General features: G+C 40.6%; 3 protein-coding genes across 9 annotated transcripts in view; all 3 read left to right on the top strand.

The window, feature by feature from the left end:
- Positions 1-4,461, top strand: part of camsap2a (calmodulin regulated spectrin-associated protein family, member 2a) — a 95,932-nt gene extending 91,471 nt beyond the window's left edge. For 5 of the 6 annotated variants that reach the window (XM_085247961.1, XM_085247958.1, XM_085247957.1 and 2 more), the window contains 3 exons: positions 1,026-1,141; positions 1,537-1,655; positions 2,149-4,461. In XM_085247961.1, coding sequence (XP_085104087.1) covers positions 1,026-1,141; positions 1,537-1,655; positions 2,149-2,454 — 541 coding nt within the window. In that variant the 3' untranslated portion in view covers positions 2,455-4,461. Of the gene's footprint in view, positions 1-61; positions 128-1,025; positions 1,142-1,536; positions 1,656-2,148 lie in introns of all 6 variants that reach the window. The other variant, XM_085247960.1, reaches the window with a different exon arrangement.
- A 1,393-nt stretch (positions 4,462-5,854) lies between these two features.
- On the top strand, positions 5,855-18,701 carry LOC146558814 (WD repeat-containing protein 47-like). Of its 2 annotated transcripts, XM_085247028.1 has the most exons (16): positions 5,855-6,043; positions 7,904-8,094; positions 8,179-8,262; positions 8,364-8,448; positions 9,009-9,317; positions 9,536-9,975; positions 10,673-10,769; positions 11,672-11,844; positions 11,930-12,187; positions 12,504-12,570; positions 13,869-14,026; positions 14,416-14,585; positions 14,694-14,864; positions 15,097-15,228; positions 16,669-16,887; positions 16,996-18,701. In XM_085247028.1, exons 2-16 carry the CDS (start codon positions 7,937-7,939, stop codon positions 17,136-17,138), a joined length of 2,664 nt encoding a protein of 887 aa, XP_085103154.1. In that variant the 5' UTR covers positions 5,855-6,043; positions 7,904-7,936; the 3' UTR covers positions 17,139-18,701. The 2 variants fall into 2 exon arrangements, with proteins under 2 accessions (XP_085103154.1, XP_085103155.1); XM_085247029.1 differs by lacking the exons at positions 5,855-6,043; positions 7,904-8,094; positions 8,364-8,448.
- Positions 18,702-19,237: 536 nt separating this feature from the next.
- On the top strand, positions 19,238-22,157 carry lim2.2 (lens intrinsic membrane protein 2.2). Its single transcript, XM_085246902.1, has 5 exons — positions 19,238-19,346; positions 20,307-20,529; positions 21,027-21,167; positions 21,493-21,627; positions 21,968-22,157. The coding sequence occupies exons 2-5, from the start codon at positions 20,352-20,354 to the stop codon at positions 22,036-22,038; spliced, it is 525 nt and encodes a 174-aa protein (XP_085103028.1). The 5' UTR covers positions 19,238-19,346; positions 20,307-20,351; the 3' UTR covers positions 22,039-22,157.
- Positions 22,158-22,697: the final 540 nt, after the last annotated feature.

Below are 22,697 nucleotides of genomic sequence, written 5' to 3'. Positions count from 1 at the left end.
TTCCTGTTTTCTCTCAGTCTTCCCTTTTAACGCTTTCCTTTCATGTTGTTTGACACGTCAGAAGTTCTAGTTTAGCCTCTAGCGGTCTCTTCTACTTTCTGGGCTCTCCTAAACTGAGAAGGAGAAGGTTAGTTTTTCTGGTTGACGGTGAAATCTTAAAGGCAATTCATGCTGTCCTGAGCCCAATCCTGCACTGAAAACCCTTTAGACCACAATGGGTTTTGTTAGGGATTGTGTAAGCACTTTAAGCAAAAGCAAATGTTTTTTTGTTGAGACACTCATAACTAACTTCAAAGCAGGTCCGCTATGCTTCCTTCAGTATCACCATCACAAAACAATCACTTTTTTCTTTCCTGCTTACCCTTCTGCTGTGCTGTTCTCACCAATGTCCACACCTGCTTTGGTTATTTACGTCTGATAAAACACCAGGTGATTTATTCAGAACCACTGCTTGACAAACTCAATGCACACCCGAGGTAGAGCATCCATCTTATCAAGTCATAAACACATTTTTTTTATTCAAAGAAAGCTGAAATGACTTGTTAATGTGGTCAGTTTAGTTGCACAAGTTGGCCTAATTGCTCTTACTTTGCATTTTCTTTGCTTATATTTACCAAATGCATGGCACAGATCATGTAATTTGGTGGTGTCCATGTAAAAAGCAGCATTTGATTTAATATTGTGAAGTTAAAATACTCCAAATGCAAAGAGTCTTACAGTGAGAGCAAGTAAATGCCAAATCCTGGACAAAAAATGTATCTGACATTTTTTTTACTGAGCTTAATGCACCAAACTGTATTCACTGCCTGCGCTTGCAAGCTTTGCTGCTGCCCTGGTTATCATGACTTTGTCACACAGCTAAAACCCAAACCAAGTCCTTTCTTTTGATGACCAAACTGAACTGAATAGCAGTGCCTGCAGTATGCTGTGCTGAGTGTTCAGGATCAGCACACATCCAGAGAGGTAAACTAACGGTCTGTGTGTGTGTGTGTGTGTGTGTGTGTGTGTGTGTGTGTGTTTTCTAGGCCTGACTCTGCTGATGGTTTCCTGTCCCCCAGTCGCTCCAGCAGCAGGAATGGAGAAAAGGACTGGGAAAATGGATCCACCACCTCTTCTGTTACATCAAATACAGAGTACACTGGTAGGTTAACTCAGTACACGTCTTAGTTTATAGACACATATTAAAAGTGGCAAATATTCACAACATACAGTTGTTAAATTAGATCTTTGTTCTATCCATTGGAGATTTGTTTTTATTTATTTTTATTTTTTTTTATGTTGATCTCATTGTCTAAAGCTGGGTTTCCGTTTGTACTGATTGCAGTTCAAAGTAGTGATATAAACAGTTGTTTCTGATTCAAATAGCTCACATTCCTCTGTCAGACTAACTGGTAACCCTACCCTTAGCTATCGTCATACACGATTCAGCAGCAGAAAGAGTAAAACCAAGCAAACAAGTCTTTCCTTTGACATCACTGGAGTGGTTGCTATGGCAACAGTCCCATCCTGATCTCCCTGCCTCCGTCTTTCTTTCAGGACCGAGGCTGTACAAGGAGCCCAGCGCCAAATCTAACAAGCACATCATCCAAAATGCTCTGGCACACTGCTGCCTTGCAGGGAAGGTCAACGAGGGGCAAAAGAACAAGATTTTGGAGGTACATGTCCTTCATAACTATACTTACAGTTGCACTAAAACTGACATGGGACCTTTGACTCTCTTTGAGGTGTATGTTTAGTGTACATTTTCATATAAAGTGGTCTTTAAATTCAGAGTTTTTGTAGATTTGCCTCTGTACACCATCACAGTGGATTTGAAACAATCAAGATGTGATTGAAGTGCAAACCTTTTGAAGACTATCCCATTTCTTTGCCTTGAGTAACTCTTGGCTTGCCTTTGCAGTATGTTTCATTATCCATTCGCACTGTAAGGCACTATCTGATTAGTTATGCAGCATTTGGCATAATCTCTGCAGAGATCATAGCCACTTCACAATTCATGTATCATGAGTGTTTTGTAAGCTGTATATCCTGTTGATATTTTAAGTCACAGATTTATAAATAAGAAAAAATATCTACATAGCACATCAAGTGTCCTTAAGCATATGTCACCTACTTATCTAACCACATTTACTCCCCTGATCTTGACAGGAAATGGAGAAATCAGAAGCCAACAACTTCTTGGTTTTGTTCCGAGATGCCGGATGCCAGTTTCGCGCTCTCTACACTTATTGCCCCGAGACCGAAGAGATCAACAAGCTGACGGGCATCGGCCCCAAGAGCATCACACGCAAGATGATCGATGGCCTCTACAAGTACAACTCAGACAAGAAGCAGTTCAGCCAGATACCAGCTAAGACCATGTCAGCCAGCGTGGACGCAGTGACAATCCACAACCACCTCTGGCAAACCAAGAAGCCAGCCACCCCTAAAAAAGTAGTGCCTGCCCAGTCCTAATGGGACTTGATACCCTGAACATTTCATTTTCCTTCTTTGAACATAACCAGTCTCGGTTAGCACTTCACTGTACATATCCATGAAGATTCAAACACCTGCAATGCCAGTTAGATGAATGCGTATTTATCTTTTGTTTTGTTTGTTCTCCTCATTGCATTCCCGTCCTTTATCCTTCATATTCGGACCAGAAGTGATAAGACTTTAAAGATCACGAACAGCTGGAATGTACGACACTGTCGAGGAATGATGTAAACGTAATCATGTCTGTGTTTGAAAAAGAGATTTGAGACATTGTGTGAGAGCACGTGTGACTGATGTTATGTGCCAAACATTAAAAGAAAGAAAAAAGGAGACAGTATGAATGCCGGGACATTTTACTCCGTACACTGAAGCTCTGAATGTTTTCAATTCATGTATAGATTGACTTTTGTTCGCTCTACCCTGTTGAAGTGTGGCCTTACGCACGTTTGTTTTAGTGTAAGAGTGAGTGTAAAGCGACAACCTCTTTTGTATTTGGAAGAAACCTCTTTTTTCTTTTCTCACCTGTGTGAGTAAAAGTTTGTACATTAAAGTACGTAAACTCCAAAGGGCCAAAAAAAACCTGATTGCATACAGCTAGCGTTAGCCACACAGGATACATGTGTTCAGCTCAACAAAGCAAAGCGGTTCCAGCTTTTTCAGAACCCCTGTTTTTGAGGAAGTGATTTTAATGAATGCAGGACGTTACTGTAGATCACTGGTTCTCAACCTGTAGGTCAGGACACGTGCAGACAGTTTGTGCTGTACAATGTCAGTTTTCTGGTTTATTTGCATTGCTTCAGCCCAAAAGATCGGGAACCAGTGTTGTAGATCACCTCGCTGCTGGTTCACAGCAGGTTTGTGAACAAATGAAACTCCTCAGTATTATTTATTTTTTATTATGAAATGCTGCCGACTACAACTTGTAGGGTTCTTTGCAGTGTACTAAGATATTGTACAATCACACTCCTGGCCACTGGGATCAGGACTGATATCCAGGCTATAATGACACCTACAAAGTATTTCTCTCTATGTAACGATGAAATATTAACATTAAATTCAAGATGCACACTCAGACTCTTTATTATCATATCTGCACCCAGCTATAAGCCACTTTTGGCCCACCAAAATTAAGTAAGAATAGCTAGAATATAGCACATGCTAGATTTCTCATAGTTGCAAAAGATATGTTCTGTTATTTACAAGGTAAGTGATACATCAAAATAAGTAGTTTCTCCCAGTTTATTAAAAAGGCCACATTATGAAGTGTTTGTGTCATTTTCAACATGTCTATGCGTCTTTTTCACCACAGAAACGGGTTCAACCTGAACAACTAAAACGTGTGTGTTAGCAGCATTTTTGTCCATCATCTAAATGCAGCACGTTGTGAATTTATAGTAACATTGTTATTTTGCTAGATTTATTTTTTTCTATTAACACTAGGATGAGATTCACACAATAATGCAAGGCAGAATAGGGCAGGTAGATCCTTGTTGCTGCATACGGGTAGAGTCTCGCCATTTGGTTTAACCGGCGTCAGCGTTGTGTTACTTTTGCCACTGAATGTCAAATCCAACACCATTTGCAGGTATGATTTCCCCCCCAAAAATAAATCTGCCAACGTGGTGCTTTGTTTTTAACTGGGGCGTGGGACGGGTGGGGGGTATTTATGACCAAAAGAGACATGTACGTGTTTTTGAAATTGTAATCTAGTACGACTCGGGGAAGAAGTGTTTCAATGTTCTTTACTGGAAGGATGTCTCAGCAGAAAGCTCGGTCTGCCTGCATTTGGCTGTTTTAAGGCCAAGGTTAAAAAGAAGATTATTATTTAAACTGTAATGATATTGTGCAGTGTGTTCATGTGAGCAACTTATTCACTATGATGACTTTGTTTTTGTTTCGTCAGACGCTGTGCCCTCATTCAACATGTGGCTGAACATGTAGTGTCATTTTTCTTTTTCATTTTGCATTAAATAAAATAAAGCATGACATCAGCATGTCTGTGGTGTTGATTGCAAATGAGGGTATTTTTAAAAGGATATGCAAAGAGGGGGTTGTTAATAGAAGCAAACTCTTTTCATGGAAGGATAATATTTAACCATGAAACAGTTTTGGAAATATTAGTCGTAGGGTTCTTTCTTTTATATATATATATATTTCTAAGATATGGCACTGGACTATTGGTGTTTTCGAAGGGTTTCAAAGCCCAACCTGGTTAATTAGGGTCATTCCAATCTGAAATCATCATGGGCCATTTGCATAAAATGTTATGGTCCAAATTCTTTGGTTTGTGTTTTCACACTTTGAAATCTGAGGCAATGTTGGAACATGAATATTTCCAAACCTATTAAAGATAAAAGACTGAAATGTTCACTGGTCTTCCCTAACATAAACATGAATGTCTGTATTTTGGGACAAATACATGACAAAAAAGGCTCCACATTTGAGCAGACATAAATACCAAACGTTTCCATTGCAAAACAGAACTGGTGACACTTTTGGAATGCTATAGTTGCATTTCACAGAAATGCAAAGTGAAACATGAAAAATACTTTTAAACAGAAAAATGAAGAATTCATGCTGTATTGAACAAATAGTCTAAATTGTGCCACGTAAACACAAATAGATCAATAGGTAGTCTAGTCCAGATTTGAAATCATAACATTTTCAAGAGGTGGTTCATCAGAAAATGTTCTACAATTATAATTAGATGGAGTACCTTAGATAACGGCAAAGTTAATGTGTTTAGATTAACTTGTTTCCAGTGAAAGCTATATATTTAGCTAAAGTAACAAGGCTGGATTTCTAGAAGCAACTTTATCTGACCCCGAGTACCTCGGGCCAAAGGCTCCACTGTAAATGGGAGCATAAAATAATTTTAACTTAGTTTATGAATCAGTCCAGTGTCGCTACTAAGGCTGTTAATAACACTGTGATTATTTGACTAAAAAGAATACACATTGTTGTTTTGCTTAACAAATTATTTTAGCCATGGCCAATAAAATGTAGTTAATGACTACAGTAATGAAAATTTGCCATTAAACAAGGGAACTCAAAGAGTAATTTTAAAAGGGTTCAGCCACTTTTTTCATCATTTTGAGTGAATATATATATATATAAACCATTTTCTATATTCTAATTAGATGCCCAACTTTCTGATAAAAAAATGTATATATTAGCTTGACAGCAATTTAAAAACTCGTCTTAGAGATGTTCAAAGAAAATAGCATTTTTATTGTCTTTCTTTGTTATTTATCTTATTTCTTAAAATAAAATAAAATAAATCCTATCCTTTTTTATCTCCCTGAATTTCCTTTGAAAGTTGTCGCGTCCGTGCTGTAGGTGTGACCGCTGGGCGTCGTTGCTACAGTTGATTGGTGGTTTGCGGCTACGTCCGCATGGCAACCGCGAGCTGTGTACAAGAAACGAGGCAGGAGAAAGGAGCTTTCTGGCAACGCAGTAAAGCCTTTCAGCAGTCAAATACATCCCTGCCGTCTTCTTCGTGGACGTCGCTACATCTGGAGACCGCGGGCTTTAATGCGGCGGGCTGTAGGCGCAGACTGACTGACAGGTGAGATGCTGGCACTGTTTCAAGGCGGTGTTTAGCACTGCGCTGTAGTCTAGCACGGTGTGTCCCCAGTAAGGGAGACAATGATTGGCATGCTTATCATTTTTTGCCCTGCATTTGTGTCCAGTGGTGTTAATACTCGTCACTGGCTGCCGTGCTCGAATAAACAAGGTGTGTCCGAGGACAGATAAAGTGCTGAGGCTGTCAGGTTTGGGCCGCAGACCTGCTCTCACATCCCGGCCCGGAGCTGGGTGGATGTTCTGTCTGTGTATGGAGGGAACAGGGCGGCGTCAGAAGCTGCTCTCCCAGCCTCTCTATGCGCTACCTTAAACATACAGGGCAAGTGCACCATACATAATGAAGACCCCTCCATGTCTTTGCTGTAGCTGCCTGGGTGATGTTGCAGTGACTAACCATTTAAAGACCCAACCTTGGAACTGCATCTTTGATATGTTCCAGTATTTAAACTATGAGCCATTTAGGGACATTATGCATATGTGCAGAAACACCACAGATGCCCTTTGAAGCATAAAGCAAGCCTCCAGCAAAAGGGACATCACAGAAAAATACAGTTTAGTGACCGAGTTTAAAAGTGCAAAGGAGTACTACGAACTTACTTGAACCATCATAATAGACTAGAGTAAGAATTTAATTAAAGTGCAAAAATTAGCATTTTGCAAAATTAGACACCAGGATCATCAATGGGAAGGTTAACGTTCTCTAGGCGTTAAGAAAGAAAACACCTAATAACCTCGAACAGTATACTGATCTGGAAATTGGAGTGACACAAGGGAAAAGCATGTAGCATTATCTGTTAACCATAGTACAGACAGTGTGATGAGTCTCACAGAGTCCAGTGATGTGAGAGAGGACGTAAGCAGAGAGATGAATTCTGAAGTGTAGATAAGTTGCAATGTAGGGACAGTTTCATTGTGCTGACGGACAGTGGCCTAAATTATGCTGGAAAAGCTCCCAACAAGTTTTTGAAGGTAGAGAAGTAGAATATTCTACAGTGGCCAGTTTAACCAGCTGGTCTGTATTCTGTCAAGTATGAATTTCACTTGGTGTAAGCAAACCCAAAGGAAGAAAGACACATGAACAAACAACGGCTGCAGTAAAGCTTGTGAAAATAGAAATAATTTAAAACATGGTTTATGATTAAGTGATTGTTTTCCAGTTACATTTTCAATTGGATATGAAAACAATGTGTTGTGTTGGTGTACAGATCGAGAATTATAAAAAATTATAAAAACTGGAATTCACCTCCGTTTTTGTTTGTCATGTATTTTTTGCAAACAGGTGTGAAAAATTTGGGAATGCATAAACCAAAATGTCAAATATAAGGGTCAAAGGTTAGATTGGTTTTGGAAAATGTGAAAGATGAAATACATTTTGGACTTTTAACTGTATTTATATATGTTTTACAGCTTTTCTCACAGAAAAAGAACTCCTCCTTAGCCAATTACACTACAGCAAAGCAAATAAAGTAATAAGTTAACACTTGAATAAAGAAATGTCTTTTTTTAAATGGATCTACAGGAAAAACAGACATTTTCAAACAAAACAAACAAACAAAAACTTTGTTTTATAATTAGAGGACAGTTTGGGTTATGAGCCACCAGAATTTCTGTAATTTTACACATTTATTTCTTACAATTTAAGGCCAAAGAGTCATGCTGACAGATTATTTTTCCATTTCTTTTCACTTACTACAGTATTAATATTACAATTAGAATAATTTCCTTAACATTGGGAACATCAGCATAAGTCTTTCTTCTTTTGCTGTGACCTTTCCATTAACAGGCTTCTGCCTTGTCTCTCTGTTTTCTTTTTTGTTGTTTTTTTTGTTTTTTTTTTGTACAGCCAGCTATAAGCTGCCCCCAAAAGATCTGCAACATGACAGCAGAGGAGACGATCAACATAAAGGAGGCTGAGGTGATCAAGCTGATCCTGGACTTTCTCAACTCCAGGAAGCTGCACATTAGCATGCTGGCTCTGGAGAAGGAAAGCGGTGTTATCAATGGACTATACTCTGATGATATGCTTTTCCTCAGGTACACACACTCATATGGCACAAGCGGGATAGAGAGAAGTTTTTCACAGGATTCTTAAATTGTTCATTTGTTGTTTTTAATCAGGCAACTCATTCTGGATGGCCAGTGGGAGGAGGTGATGCAGTTCATTCAACCGTTAGAAGGAATGGACAAGTTTGACAAGAAAAGGTGAGAGAAGCTATATGTGGCTGTTTCGTACCGGTCTTCACACAACAAAGAACATTTTTAAGCGTACTTGTTTGTTAGCACGTTTGCACTTGTGTTTCCAGGTTTCGCTACATCATATTTAAGCAGAAGTTTCTGGAAGCTTTGTGTGTTAATAATGCCATGTCGGCTGCTGAAGACCCTCTAAATGTATGTGTACTTTTATATATATTTATGTCTTTGAAATGTATTATGAACTAGATGCATGTTTCCTAGCAGCTGCTCGTTGCTCAGTATAGCAGCCTGTGCTTATAAAGCTACGTTAATGTAAATTCTCTGCAGTAAAGAGAATTTTAATCTTGACTAAAAAGAAATTACACATTATAGTACTTGTTAAAGTATAGCAAGTATAATCTCTGAGATACTAGTTTAGCAACAGTTTCTTTCTATGATTCGCATTATTTTTTTGGATGATGCCTACTTTTTTAGAGCGAACCAGTGTTAAAAAAAACAGTCTGTTACGGGCCACATAAGCTCTCTACTTGAGCACAGAGAAGTAAAATTGACAGGTGGGTTGGTATCTCCTTAAGCTGGTAAAAAGCCAGTTTCACAGCAGGCTTTACTCACTCCCATCCTATTGTGTGATAATCTGTGTTTGTAAGGAACAGCTAATGTCATCCTTTATCTGTCAAAACACCAGTGGGCTTCTGTATTGAGCACCCCAAAATATAATCACTGTCTTGCCCGCCTGAATTTTTCTGCTTTTACAGCTAGAGATCACCATGCAAGCGGCAGTAAAGTGCCTGCACAGTCTGGAGGAGTTCTGCCCGACCAAGGAGGACTACAGCAAGCTGTGTCTCCTCCTCACACTGCCACGCCTCACCCATCACGCAGAGTTCAAAGACTGGAATCCGAGCACGGCACGAGTGCATTGCTTCGAAGAGGCCTGCGCGATGGTAGCTGAGTTCATCCCTGCAGACAGAAAGCTGAGTGAGGCGGGCTTCAGGGCTAGCGGGAACCGCCTCTTCCAGCTGCTAATCAAAGGGATCCTTTATGAGTGCTGTGTCGAGTTCTGTCAGGTAATCTGATGCGCTATTAGTGAAAAGGGTTACAGTTAGGCTTAAGTGGCTGATAAAAGGCTCAAACCTGCAGAGGTGTTCAAAACTACTAAAAAAGGGTTTTATTGCAAAGTAACCTATTACTTTTTTTTTGTTTAAAAAAACAAACTGTCTGGTTTTTGCACATTTGTGTCTCCGAAAAAATAGAATAGGTTTTAAGAAGCTTTTCTGTTTTGTAGAGTAAAGCAACAGGAGAGGAGATCACAGAGGGCGAGGTGCTGCTTGGCGTGGATATGCTGTGTGGGAACGGCTGTGATGAGTTAGATTTGTCGCTGCTCTCCTGGCTGCAGAATCTTTCCCCAGGTGCCTTCACCTGCGCCTTCCAGCAGAAGACCCTCAACATCCACGTGGACCGGCTGGTGAAGCCCAGCAAAGCTGGCCACGCCGACCTCCTTACTCCATTAATCAACCGTCTGTCCCCGTGCCCTACCTCACCCTTTCATCAAAGACCTCATTCGGCCGACACCTACATGTCGAGATCCCTCAACCCAGCTCTGGACGGCCTGTCTCACGGTTTGGCGGCCCAGGACAAGAGAGGCCTGGAGACAAACATGAAGTTCGCTCTTAGCCGGAGCCTCGTGGAGAATAACGTGCATCAGCAGGACGATTCACCTGAGAGGTAAAGTCAAAGAAACTGGAAAGGGATATTTCGTACATCTTGTTGGGAGTAAATATAAATGTTATTTTGCAAAATAAACACTGAACTTTCCCTGGTGTCAGGAAAACAAATTGCACTCATTCAGCATTCTAATTAGAACTATGCAGTCGAATCAAACTTATAAACCCCAGAATAAAAATGCTGCTTGACCTGTCCATGCAAAGATTCATTATTTAAATCCTGCCTACAAACAACTAACCACGCAGGCTATGATGTAAAACCTTTTCTTTATTTAAAATTCCTCTAATGTATGTTATTATACTTTTTAAAAATATATATATATTTAGGATAGATGTCTGCCAGACTGTTGCTAGTTTGTTTTACAAGGTGACTGCAAATAAAATGTCACAATTCTAAGGTTGAGACAGGATGTTGGCCCCACCTGTTGGATGTAGTCAAGCTGTACAACTAGGCGCAAAAATGCATCAGTGTTGATGTGATATGCACATATATGAGATCATAGTTAATGGATTTTATGCAAAACAGCAGAAATATTATTGTAGCTGACACAAATCTAGACTAATCTTCAATCACAGGTTAATTAAGAGCTTTTTAATTTGACTTTGCTATTATTGTTTGCATAACCCTTATAGATAAAATGTTTTTGACTTGAGATATAAAATCAGATAAACTGATTGATACGTCTTCCTAACTATAGGAAGCACCCACAAGGGCTGGATGGACCAAACAGCACACGCACACCTCTGACTCCTGGAAAAGATGGTGGGCCACCGTGCAGCACAGAAACACATGAGGTATGAACTGCAGGCCGTAAGCAGCAGACTTATGTGCATGGTTTAAGCCTGAAATCAGCCAGTGTCATCTGTTGTTTAAAGGTGAAAGTGAATGAATGCCAGGCTTCACCTCCGGGTTCTCAGAACAAAGCTGTTTCTCGACTGTTACGAAGAAAAAGCAACAGTTAGCTGTCTGGTCACTTGAGTCAAAGTCAGTGAAAGATTTTCAGTCTGGAGTTAAAGACACAGAATGAATCCCCCCTGAACTGTGTGGTCTTAACGCCTTTATTGCATTATAAATCCTGCCTGAATTCTATACTACACGTCCACATAGGGCACTTGCACCTTGCTGCCCCCTGTCCCAGTGTAGCGAGGTGGAGCTCATGGACACTGGAAACACATAATCTGCTTTGATATGCAGCCACATCCAAAGATGGCCTCCTGCTTTCATCATCACTCATCTTTATACATTTCAGGTCCCATCTAGAAGAGCATAGTACTTTAAGATTATATCACCACGTGTGTGTGTGTGCATGAAAAGTGGTGAGAGGCCTGAAGGATAATATACTGTTGACTCAATGCAATGAGTTCCTTGAAAACTTTTTTATGGGGTGGATGATGGAGGACAAGGCCTTGGGAGTTGAAGAGTTGTCAGCAGTGGCTCTGGGAACGAGTTTGCCTTTTATAATCTGGTGTGTGTGTGTGTGTTTTGTGTGTGTCTGGACACTTCCAAGCTTTGAAGCACAGAACAGTGAAAGGCACTATGAATTATTCAGCCTACAGGGCCTGCTTTGGTAAAATAGAAAATACAGTTTCAGGGATTTCTACATTTTCTGCAGAAACAATTCAACTGTTTGGGTTTTTTTTTGGGGGGGGGGGGGGGGGGACTCATTTTGGTGGCTTGTGTCCTTGTCTGTGTCCAGCGTCGTGACTCCACTGAGCACATCCAGGAGTATTACAGACAGCGGCTCCGCGTGCAGCAACATCTGGAACAGAAGCAGCAGCAGAAGCAGCTTTACCAGCAGATGCTGCTGGAGGGGGGAGTGAAGCCCCAGGATGGAGCCCAGCACAACCTCACAGAAACCTTCCTCAGCAGGTGAGGATGTCATTCCTACAGGATTTGATGTCAGCGAGGAATGAAACGCAAGCCGGGTGCTACGACAGAGCTTGTCTTTGTCTAGATCCATCCAGAAGTTGGAAGAGATGAATGTGGGCATCGACCACCGTGGAGAGGACATGATGGCGCAGCTGGGCCAGCAGTGGAACGGGCTGACGGGGAACAACAGCACATCTAGCCCCAGGGTGCCTGACACCCGTCACACCCCAGATAAAGGACCGCCGAGGGACAAGCCAGGTGGGGTGAGCAGCAGCACGCCAGTAAGCACCGGGAGCCACAGCTTGCCGTTGCTCAGTGAGTCCCCAGTTCCTCCCAATAAAAGGTAAGAGCCTCCTGCTATTGGTCTCCACCGAAACATCTTAACTTGTTAGAAGTTAGGCTCACATTTTGCTGGTGTGTAGGGAATGCTTCTAGTGACTGTTCAGCTGCTAATTAATTGAAATAGAACATGTATCAAAAAGAAGAATCAGATTTCAAAAGGCTATGTTTGCTATGTGTAATGCAGCTTTCCTCATAGCCAGCATTTGCTAATTATTATCAAATATTTGAAACATGTCACTCCGAGCTCTTATTGATGGGAACCAAAAAAACCCAATGTTTATGACTTGTTTATGCATTGTTCTTTTTTGTGCTCAAAGAATCACTGGCTCTGGTCCTACAGTCCAGGATGACTCCACAAGCTCTGCAACACGTAGCACACACGAGGTATGTAAGCACGCTCTGTTGATATTTAACTTCCATACATTCCACATACAGTGGTATGCAAAAGTTTGGACACCGCTGATAATTTTCATGATTTCCCTTCATAAATTCATTGGTTGTTTGGATCAGCAATTTTATGTAAATATATCATATAGCAGATGAACACAATGATATTTGAAATGAAGTTTATAGGATTTACAGAAAGTGTGCAATAGTTACTTAAACTAAATTGGGCAGGTGCATAAATCTGGCCACCCCAACAGAAATCTTCCATCAATATTTAGAAGATCCTCCTTTTGCAGAAATAACAGCCTCCAAACCTGAACACTTCCTATAGCTTCCAATGAGAGTCTGGATTCTGGTTAAAGGTATTTTGGACCTTTCGTCTTTACAAAACATCTCCAGTTCAGTCAGGTATGATGGTTTCCGAGCATGGACAGCCCACTTTAAGTCACACCATAGATTTTTAATAATATTCAGGTCTGGGGACTGAGATGGCCAATCCAGTACCTTGTACTTGTTCCTCTGCATGAATGCCTTAGTGGATTTTGAGCAGTGTTTACGGTCGTTGTCTTGTTGAAGTATCCAGCCCCAGCGCAACTTCAACCTCAAGAGACACTGTTTGTGGCATCCTTCGCCTCGGCTTATCTAAGATTTTTCTTGACCTGTCACTTCCAGCCTTAACTTGAACTGTGCCTGTGGTCTTCCATTTCCTCACTATGTTGCTCAAAGCGGAAACTGACAGCTGAAATATCTGAGATAGCTTTTTGTATACTTCCCTAAACCATGATGTTGAACAATCTTTGTTTTCAGGTCATTTGAGAGTTGTTTTGAGGCTCCCATGTAGCCACTCTTGAAAGAAGATGCAAAGAGGAGAAAAACATGCAATTGGCCACCTTAAATGCCCTTTCTCATGACTGGATTCACCTGCGTATGTAGGTCAAGGGTCAATGAGCTTACCAAACAAATTTTATGTTCCAATAATTAGTGCTAAAGGTATTCAAATCAATAAAATGACAAGGGTTCCCAAATTTATGCAGCTGCCTAATTTAGTTTAAGTTACTATTGCACACTTTCTGTAAATCCTAAAAACTTCATTTCACTTCTCAAATATCATTGTGTTCGTCTGCTATATGATATATTTAAATGAAATTGCTGATCCGAACAACCAATGAATTTATGAAGGAAAATCATGAAAATTATCAGGGGTGCCCAAACGTTTGCATACCACTGTGAATGCTTAAACGCAGCTGCAAACTTCATGACAATGTTTGGTTTATTTTTTTTATCTTCCTGTGAAGCCCGCAAAGTGCAAAACACAGTTTGTTAAGGTGAGCCAGCTCGAGGACACACAGGCAGTGCGCGCAGTGGCCTTCCATCCCGCCGGTGCGCTTTATGCCGTCGGCTCCAACTCAAAAACCCTGAGAGTGTGTGCCTACCCGGAAACACTAACTGCCAGGTGAGAGCGGCTTACAGGGACCTACAAATCCACACTGTGAGATATTTAATTTGTAATTGAAAGCCACAGAGATACATGTAATTTTTGTATCTCTAGAGCAATTTTGATTACTTGAACAGCTTACTTCCTTTTCTTACTTTGAAAAAAGACAACGACCCAATATGAGCAAGCATTTGGCGACAGTGGGAAGGAAAAACTCCCTTTTAAGAGGAAGAAACCTCAGGGAAGAGCAGCCATCTGCTGCAACCGGTTTCATCAAAATGAAAAATAAAATTCACTCATGGAAAAAATCCAAAATAGGTGGATTCAAGGAACCTTTTTAATTTTTTTTTTTCATGCCTTCATCATTTTTTTTATCTGTCTGTGTCCATGTTTGTTTGCTTCTTTAGTGGTTCTGGTGGAGTGAAGCAGCCGGCTGTGCGCTTCAGGCGGAACAAACATCACAAGGGCTCAATCTACTGCGTCGCCTGGAGCCACTGTGGACAGCTTTTGGCCACTGGCTCCAATGATAAATATGTCAAAGTCTTGCCTTTCAATGCAGACACCTGCAATGCCACAGGTACACACAATAAGGAAAATATTAGAAAAATAAGTTTAAGCTGATGCAGAAACTCATGTTTCTTCTGTTGCTAAACTGCTTGGAAACATCTGTACTCTTGTGATTCAGGCCCAGACCTGGAGTTTAGCATGCATGACGGCACTATTAGAGATTTGGCTTTTATGGAAGGTCCTGAAAGTGGAGGATCTATTTTGATCAGTGCTGGAGCCGGGGACTGCAACATCTACACTACTGACTGTCAGAGAGGACAGGGCCTTCATGCCCTGAGCGGACACACTGGTATGTCCCCGTTTACCTGCAGCTGAGAGATTGGTCTAAGCAAACTCTGGATAGGGGTTTTCAAAGTGTGGTCCCCAGTAGTGTTTTATGGTATTGTCTGCTTCATTCATCCACTGTAGGTTCTTTGAAACACAAATTTAGCACGAGTACCAACATTTATCGCATTTATTGCAAAGTTGTTGAAAAGAGTTGTTGTGAACAGAGCTCAGATATTATGTGCTGTTTTGAACAGGTCACATTCTGACTCTGTACACATGGGGAGGGTGGATGATTGCTTCAGGCTCACAGGACAAAACTGTCCGCTTCTGGGACCTGCGGGTGCCCAGCTGTGTTCGGGTGGTGGGCACAACTTTGCATGGCACAGGTGAGTCATACTGAAACTTGCTACTTTGTTTGATTGGAAATGGTTTTTACCACACTGCTACAGGTTAGAGTGGTTTTACAGGAAGACACTTACACTTTTATGAAGAGCACGACTTCCATGAAAGGAAAAAAGAGAAATTAAAGACAGAAATCAACTGACGCTTCAGGGCAAGTCAAAAAATATTTGAAAGCTACAGTTAGTTATTTTCTGAGGTTATTTAATATAAAAAAATAATATACTAAGATATACATGATTTTGTATGTAATTACATCAGTATACATTTATTACATTCTCAGAAATTTAGAACTAATCCAGTAAAAATAGAAATATGGGGAGGAGGCACCAGTTTTTTTGAAATGTTGGCCATGTTGCCCAGCTATCTTGAACACAGTGGATGAGATGGACATTGTTGCTCTGCCTGGTCTTGGTTTTTTATGTATGTGGCTAGAGACCAACTATATATGTTGTTAATCGCAAATAGCTCTTTCACACTATATATTTGCTATTTCCACTTTATCCTCTTCCTCCTCATCTATGGCCTCGTCATGAACTGAAGTGAGAGCTCTAACACACGGAAACATGCATAAATGTGCATTCCCCTACAGCAGCCACTGTAGCTAGGATGATATTTTAAACGCTGTAACTTTTAAAAATATATTGAAATATGCATCCAGTACAGTTATATATTTATACAGTTTATATTTAAAAATAAATGTTTAAAAATGTTAGCTGCAGGTAGTGTTAAAGTTTTACCTTATTTGTAGTATTTTCAGCTGAGTCTGCATTCGTTTTGTAATATTTTGTTGTTTAAATCTAAGCAAAAAGATGACAAAGTTAGCCGCAAAGATGCATTATCGATGGCCCTTTACCCTTAAATGTGGCAAATCCAGTTATTGCTGTTATTTCCAGGCTGCGGCCCTCTCTTTGTCCTGATTGCTCTCCTAGCATTAGCATTACCTCAGCTATCTGTTCTACCCAGTTACAGCAAAAAATCATTTAGATGATGATTAACAGTTCAATAAAATCTTGTTTGCTGTCTGGGTTATTTGTGATAACATTAATCCACTGATATTGCATTATCAAACACCTACCTGTCTGATAGCGACATGAAGGACACCTAAAGTAGGAGCATATCTGCTGCTTGCATGTTTGTAGTTTGTCAGCAGCCTGTCTCTTATGAAACTCTTAATATGAACAGCTGATGAAACCATAATCAAGCGCTGCACTCCAGTAAATTGAAATAATAAAACAAGTGTTTATCACTGTGGTGTAGTATTCGCTGATGACAACTGTAAAACATTTTGTCACAGTTTCCCTTTGCAAATGCAAAATGCCTGGATAACGTTTAAGGCTTTGAGTGTCAGAAACTGCTCCTGTCAGCAAAATACTTTTTAAGCTGTATCCAACAACATGACGTTCTTCACACTGTACGTTACTCAGGAAGTGCAGTTGCTTCAGTGGCAGTGGATCCCAGCGGCCGCCTGCTCGCCACCGGTCAGGAGGACAGCACCTGCATGCTGTACGACATTAGAGGAGGCCGCATAGTGCAGACGTACCGCCCCCACAGCACTGACATACGCTCTGTGCGCTTCTCACCGGGAGCCCATCATCTCCTCACTGGTTCCTATGACAACAGGATCATAATCAGCGACCTTCAAGGTAGCTTGAAATAAGTCATTGTTTGAAGTGAAAAATCAAATTTTGAAGCACTTAAAATTGTGTTTGTAAGCTCCTCCTGTGTGATATTTCCCCCTTCTCTGACCCCAGGTGACCTAACCAAGCCCCTCCCTCAGACGGTGGCAGGGGAGCACTGGGACAAGGTGATCCAGTGTAGGTGGCACCCACACGATCGGACCTTTGTCTCCTCGTCTGCGGATCGAACCGTCATCCTCTGGGCTCCAGGCCCGTGAGATTTAGAGAAAGAGCACAAGAGCACAGTTTCCACATACACCCCAGCTCCGAGGTGTATTGGTGTGCAAAACATGCATATCGTAAACGTCAAGTTGTTTATATGTTTAAAGATAAGTGCACATGTGCGTACAGTAGGGTGACAGGTGCACTTTTGAGCCAGAAAAGCCAGTCACTTTAAGGAGGACACTTTCTACGTATGTGTGTATATGAATGTCCATATATGTCTTTGGGTATGTGCCAATGTGTGCTCAAGCAACCATGAATTTCTGGAAATCTGAGTGTATATGGCTTTGCAGTTTGAGTCAAATTTAAGGAAAAATGTGAGGTTGAATTTCTAAATATACATAGAACATGTCTGTGTTCGCTTGATACCTTTCAGCTTGTGACTTTTATAATTTCAGCAAAGATTAAATGGCAAATGTGATACAGAGTATAAAGATGGTCGCTAATGCCCATCTTAAAAAGCACTTTACTTTACTTTGACTGCGAGCATACTTATCTTATATTGTAGCTCATCTGTCACACTGCCCAAGCAAGTACACTCAAAACATGGAGGTAAACAAAGAAGTAGGGTTGGTGTAATGTGACATTTAGCATCTTAACACAGCAACTCTTTTGATAATTTCTGCAGGAAGGAGCGACAGAATTTAACGTTCTGGAGAGAAGCCACATTTGGTTATGCATATCATAACGTGCCTTTTTTGTAACTGTTGTGTAGTTTTTTGGATGTCTGGATTGATAGATTTGTTTTTTTAATTTGCAGCTTTATTTTGGTATTTTATCACATGCCTTTTGTCAGCTGCAAGTTCAAACAAGGTTACTGCACCCATCAGCATCACTTATATGCATACAACAGTTTATTCACTTACATGAAAGCTCCAAAAAAAGAGTACCACTGGGTGTGAGTTACAGGCAGCACCCGAACAAGTCGAGTTAAGCTTTAGGAACCTCTTCTTGGGAACTCTGGTTCGAGCGCATGGAAGTGTTTACCTGCAGTCGGTCGATAAATTTGACAAGAAAAAAAAGTCTTAAATCAGAGATGTGGATTCACGAGAACCCGTGTCCCAGAGAAGGTTTAGGGATTTATAGTGAACTTTACAATAGAGTCCACTAAATGCAGACAACCATGAGAGTCTCTGTATTTTGGATCAGCAGGCTAATGTCAAAACAGTGGTAATGATGCACTTTAAAGAGATGCTTCAGGACTGCACAGTGTGAAACACCAGTGTCATTGGCTTGTTTAACTTTTAGCTTCACTTTTTTGAGCAGCCTGGTGCAAGTGTGAGACAGAGACGAGGGTACAGGCTGAGAAAACGACTGACCTTTGTGGGATTATCGTATTGTGCTTTACATTTTACCTTATCTGTGACTCTTGATGGCATATTCCGTGTCACTGTCCACCTGTAATAGTTACATGCACAAATGTGTCACAAGTAAGACAAGTGCCAAGGGGTCATTAGGGTTCAAACTGTTAAAAAAATAAAGTAGTGGCTGTCTAACACACCTTCTTTTAAGGAATACTTTGAAACAAACTGACAAAATAAAGATATCGAGTGAAGTAATTGATGTGTTTCATCTTTTTTTTTTTTTTTGTATCAATCACACACACCCACTGGCTGCTCGTTTAGCACAGCTTGTTAATACTGGGTTGGGTCCAGACATGTCAGCTTATACCTAATAAACTGACTGGTGAGTGTACATCACTGATTTAAATGATCTTAGAGCCTGTGCACACAGGTAGGTGCAAACATAGTTATGTGCAAGTGCAGGGCGCACATGGGTTCACCTTTTCCTCTGTGCAATTGCCAACATAAGTCTGCTACTGCCTATCCCAGCATACTCCCATTGCTACATGGCAGTAATACAGTTTTTGGCCTTTGATAGAAAAGCAATTTATACATTTTCACAGCTTGCCAAGTCTGAGCCAGTATTTTCTAGGAAAAAGTTTGAAAAAAAAATGATAGGAAGTCATACAGCACATAGAGAAAAATCAAGAGCAAGAGTTCAGAGATGCACTGGGGTGATAAAAGGATGGAGGTAACTGCAGAGAAGAGAGCAAGAGGGGGATTTAGCATCACTCACATGCTGCGCTCGATCATTCCCTCTTTTGTGCAGTGGACAATGAGGGCCAGAGGTACGGGGGCTTAAAAAGGATACGCGCACTGTCACAGCCAACAAACCTGGAGAGCGACCAGCCAAAACCAGAGGTATCAGTTTAAAAATGTACAAGTGTAAAAGAACGTAACTGAGTGTATTTGCCAGGAAAATATTAGTCTTTGAGGCCTTAAAGGGAAAAGGACAAAATTGCTTTTGAAGAGGAAAACCTACAAAGATATAGAAGACATGAGGTGTCAAGATTGGTGATTTTTATTTATATATTTATTTATTTTAACTGAGAAAGGATCTGTACAGCTTACAAACTGGACCTGTGACCCCAGTGTTGGTTCATGTTACTTAATAGAAATATATGGGACTCAGGTATAAAATTTCTTTGGATGTTTGGAAATTTTTTGGCGAGAAGTACGGGAAAAGTCAGTGCATGAAGTTGCTGGTTTACTGGCTGGCTGACAGAGCAGCAGTGCTGACGGTTCAGTTACTCAGTGGTGGAAGATTAGTTTGTGGAGCACGGAGGGGAATTAGTGATGAACAATGGCTCTGAACTGCCTGTTAGGCAAGCTTTTTGTCATACAGCAGTTTGAGTCAAGTGTTTTTCTGACTATATCCAATTCTAGAATTAAATTAAAAGCACATTTATCTGATGTGGTGATACGAAATGTAACTTTTCCATCAAAATGCATCAAGATAATGTCTCGAGATTTAAAAAGGAAAACGTGCTTTAAACAGAAAGAGGTAGCTCCTCAGACTCGCAACAAGTTTTGGATTGCCTTTATTGTAGTTATAAGAACTAAGCCACGTGCATGTGTGGCAGGGACTTGCTCTTTGCTGTCTTACTAGATGTAGATTTGGTAATGGATTTCTGTAATTAATGAGGACCTTAGCTTTGTGCATTTTTATGTGATCATCTAAAAGACTCGAGGGTCGACAGGAGAAAAAAACAAATCCAAAGACTGTGTGCAGCTGATCTTTCAGGAAATTAATATGTAAGTGTTGTGCACAAACTCTTAATTCTGTATTTTCCCCAACTCTGTCCTCTCTTCCCCGAGCAGCTGTTGAATGTTTAGGAGGACAGTCTCTTGCCAGGCGTCTCCACAATGCTGTATACTTTAGCAGGAGGAGGCACCCTCTGCGGCGTGGCCGCCCTCGTGCTTCTCATAGTTTCTACAGCGACGGACTTCTGGATGCAGTATCGATACTCTGGCAGCTCGGCCAATCAGGGGCTTTGGAGATTCTGCATCAACCACAAATGCCACGCCCACACCATCACTGTAGGTGAGTGGTCCACCTCAAGATTTTTTGTAACAAACTCATAAATTTAACTGTAACAAAAGTATCTGAATTCATGCAGACTATGTTGTGAGTAGAAAAATTTGTACAGCATAGAAAGCTAAAGCAAGTGCACATGGTTTATATGTAGGCTTAAAGACTGCAGTACCTCAGTTATTCAAAAAATAATGTTTAGCACGTTTAAAGGGCTACATACTGAACTTAGAGGATATTATGCTAGTATCGACCAATATCAGTGTTGCTAGCGATACTGTCCACCTACCTCTACACTGCAACTGTGTGCTTTTTCTAAAAGTTAACTGGCTACAATTCTTATTTACAGTTAAATATTTTAAGCAGATGATTCTTAAGTGTTTTACACAAATAATCAAATTCATGGCAGGTTTTGTGACTTCTTGGTGAGGCAACACGAGCTGCACAATCAGTGCAAATGTAAGTGTATATTCAGCATGTGGACATGGTTCTGACCTTTTTGTTTCCAGCCTTCTGGGATGCCACACGGGCCTTCATGCTGCTGGCAGTGCTGAGCTGTTTTGCTGGCGTGGTGCTTGGACTGAGCGCTTTCACTAACGGCACCAAGAACAGGAGAGTGCGCACAGGTGGCATTGCCCTGGTCCTGTCAGGTAAACCAAGAGTGAGCAGATCAGAAAATACAAATTTCAATACAGTTTTATTTACACTCAATAATCACACCAACAGTCACACGACCAGTTGGGGGTGATAGGGGGCAGCCTGATGCCAGCCCTCTGTCTTGGGTTTTATTTTTGGAACTCTTCCCATCATGTAAAAGATTCCAGAAGCAATTATACATTCAAGTCCTGAATGCAAACTAATTAACTAAATGTCTTGTGTTGATTTTTTTCATATTTTGGGGGCAACATACAGGTCTCAAAGAAATATGTCTTCATGTTTTACCCAGTGGATTTTTTCTGTCTCCTCTGTTCTCAGGTTTTCTCGCTCTGCTGGCTTTGGCAATTTACACTGGTGTGACTGTTACCTTCTTTGGCAAACGCTTCTTGGACTGGCGCTTTTCCTGGTCCTACATCATAGGCTGGGTTGCCATTATTTTGGCCTTTGCAGCAGGTTTGAATTGTATTTATTTCTTATTGTAGGAGTCATGTTTAATGTGAGTGAATCACAAGCAACATGCTTTATTATTATTTTTTAAATATTTTATTATTTTTCTAATAAGTAATAAAACCAGAGCCTCAGTGTGAGGCTTTTGTCAAATATCAAACTTGATGATAAAATGACAAAAGGGCATTTTCTGGACACATTTAGGGACTAAGCAGCTTCTTGGCATTTCCTACCTTAGTAACAATTACTCATGGCTACTCTGTCCTTCTAATGAGCTTTCATTGTTTGAGAGCCATCGTTTTTAAGAAGGTATTTTAATACTTATCTACATATCATTTCCTTTTAGGCGTGTTCCAACTCTGTGCCTACCAGCGGACCACTGCAGAACCTGCTCCCCCCAATAACCCGGAGAGCTGAACAGCACTAACACACTGCTCTGCTTGCAGACTGTTGCTGCTTTTGAGTACCTAGGATGGAATAAATGAATATAGATTCCTTTCTTTCTGGTTTCCCTGTAATACATATTTGACACCACGTGCTAGTACACCACTGCTTTTACTTTAATGTAGATACATAAACTGTAACTGTGTGAATTATTGATTTAAAACCAATTGAAAAATAATATTCCAGTTGGTTTTTAACACTTTTTTTAACCAGAAAGTCAAACTCTTAAAATGAATGTCGTTTAAAGGTTATGTGACGGATTGTCCACTAGATGGCGCTCTAATGCCACAAACAGGAGGTATGTAAGCGCTCTGCTCAAGAGGAGTCTTTTCCTTAAGTTATGCAACTCGGGCTTTAAATCATCTATGAGGTTTCATTAAGTCTTGATTCTGCCTGTTCATCTGACTATTAATATTTACCAACTATATAGATACAAGTCATCAACATATAAAGTAAGCGTTAATTGTTGATACTGCTGGGAATACCTTTATATCAGTATCAGATAATACCAAGAGACAATAATTATTGTAAGTCTTAGTGCACATTAAACGCTAAAGACTCAACCATGAAGTTCCTGCATACAACACTGAAGAATGTGTTTTTCCCATGACTTCCAGTTACAACTCATACCT

Source organism: Mchenga conophoros, linkage group LG15 (genome assembly GCF_057382185.1).
Source record: "Mchenga conophoros isolate Kocher_MC1m ecotype Shallow Benthic linkage group LG15, M_conophoros_male_GT1.1, whole genome shotgun sequence".
Classification (NCBI taxonomy): domain Eukaryota; kingdom Metazoa; phylum Chordata; class Actinopteri; order Cichliformes; family Cichlidae; genus Mchenga; species Mchenga conophoros.
This window is presented reverse-complemented; position numbering and strand designations above follow the sequence as displayed.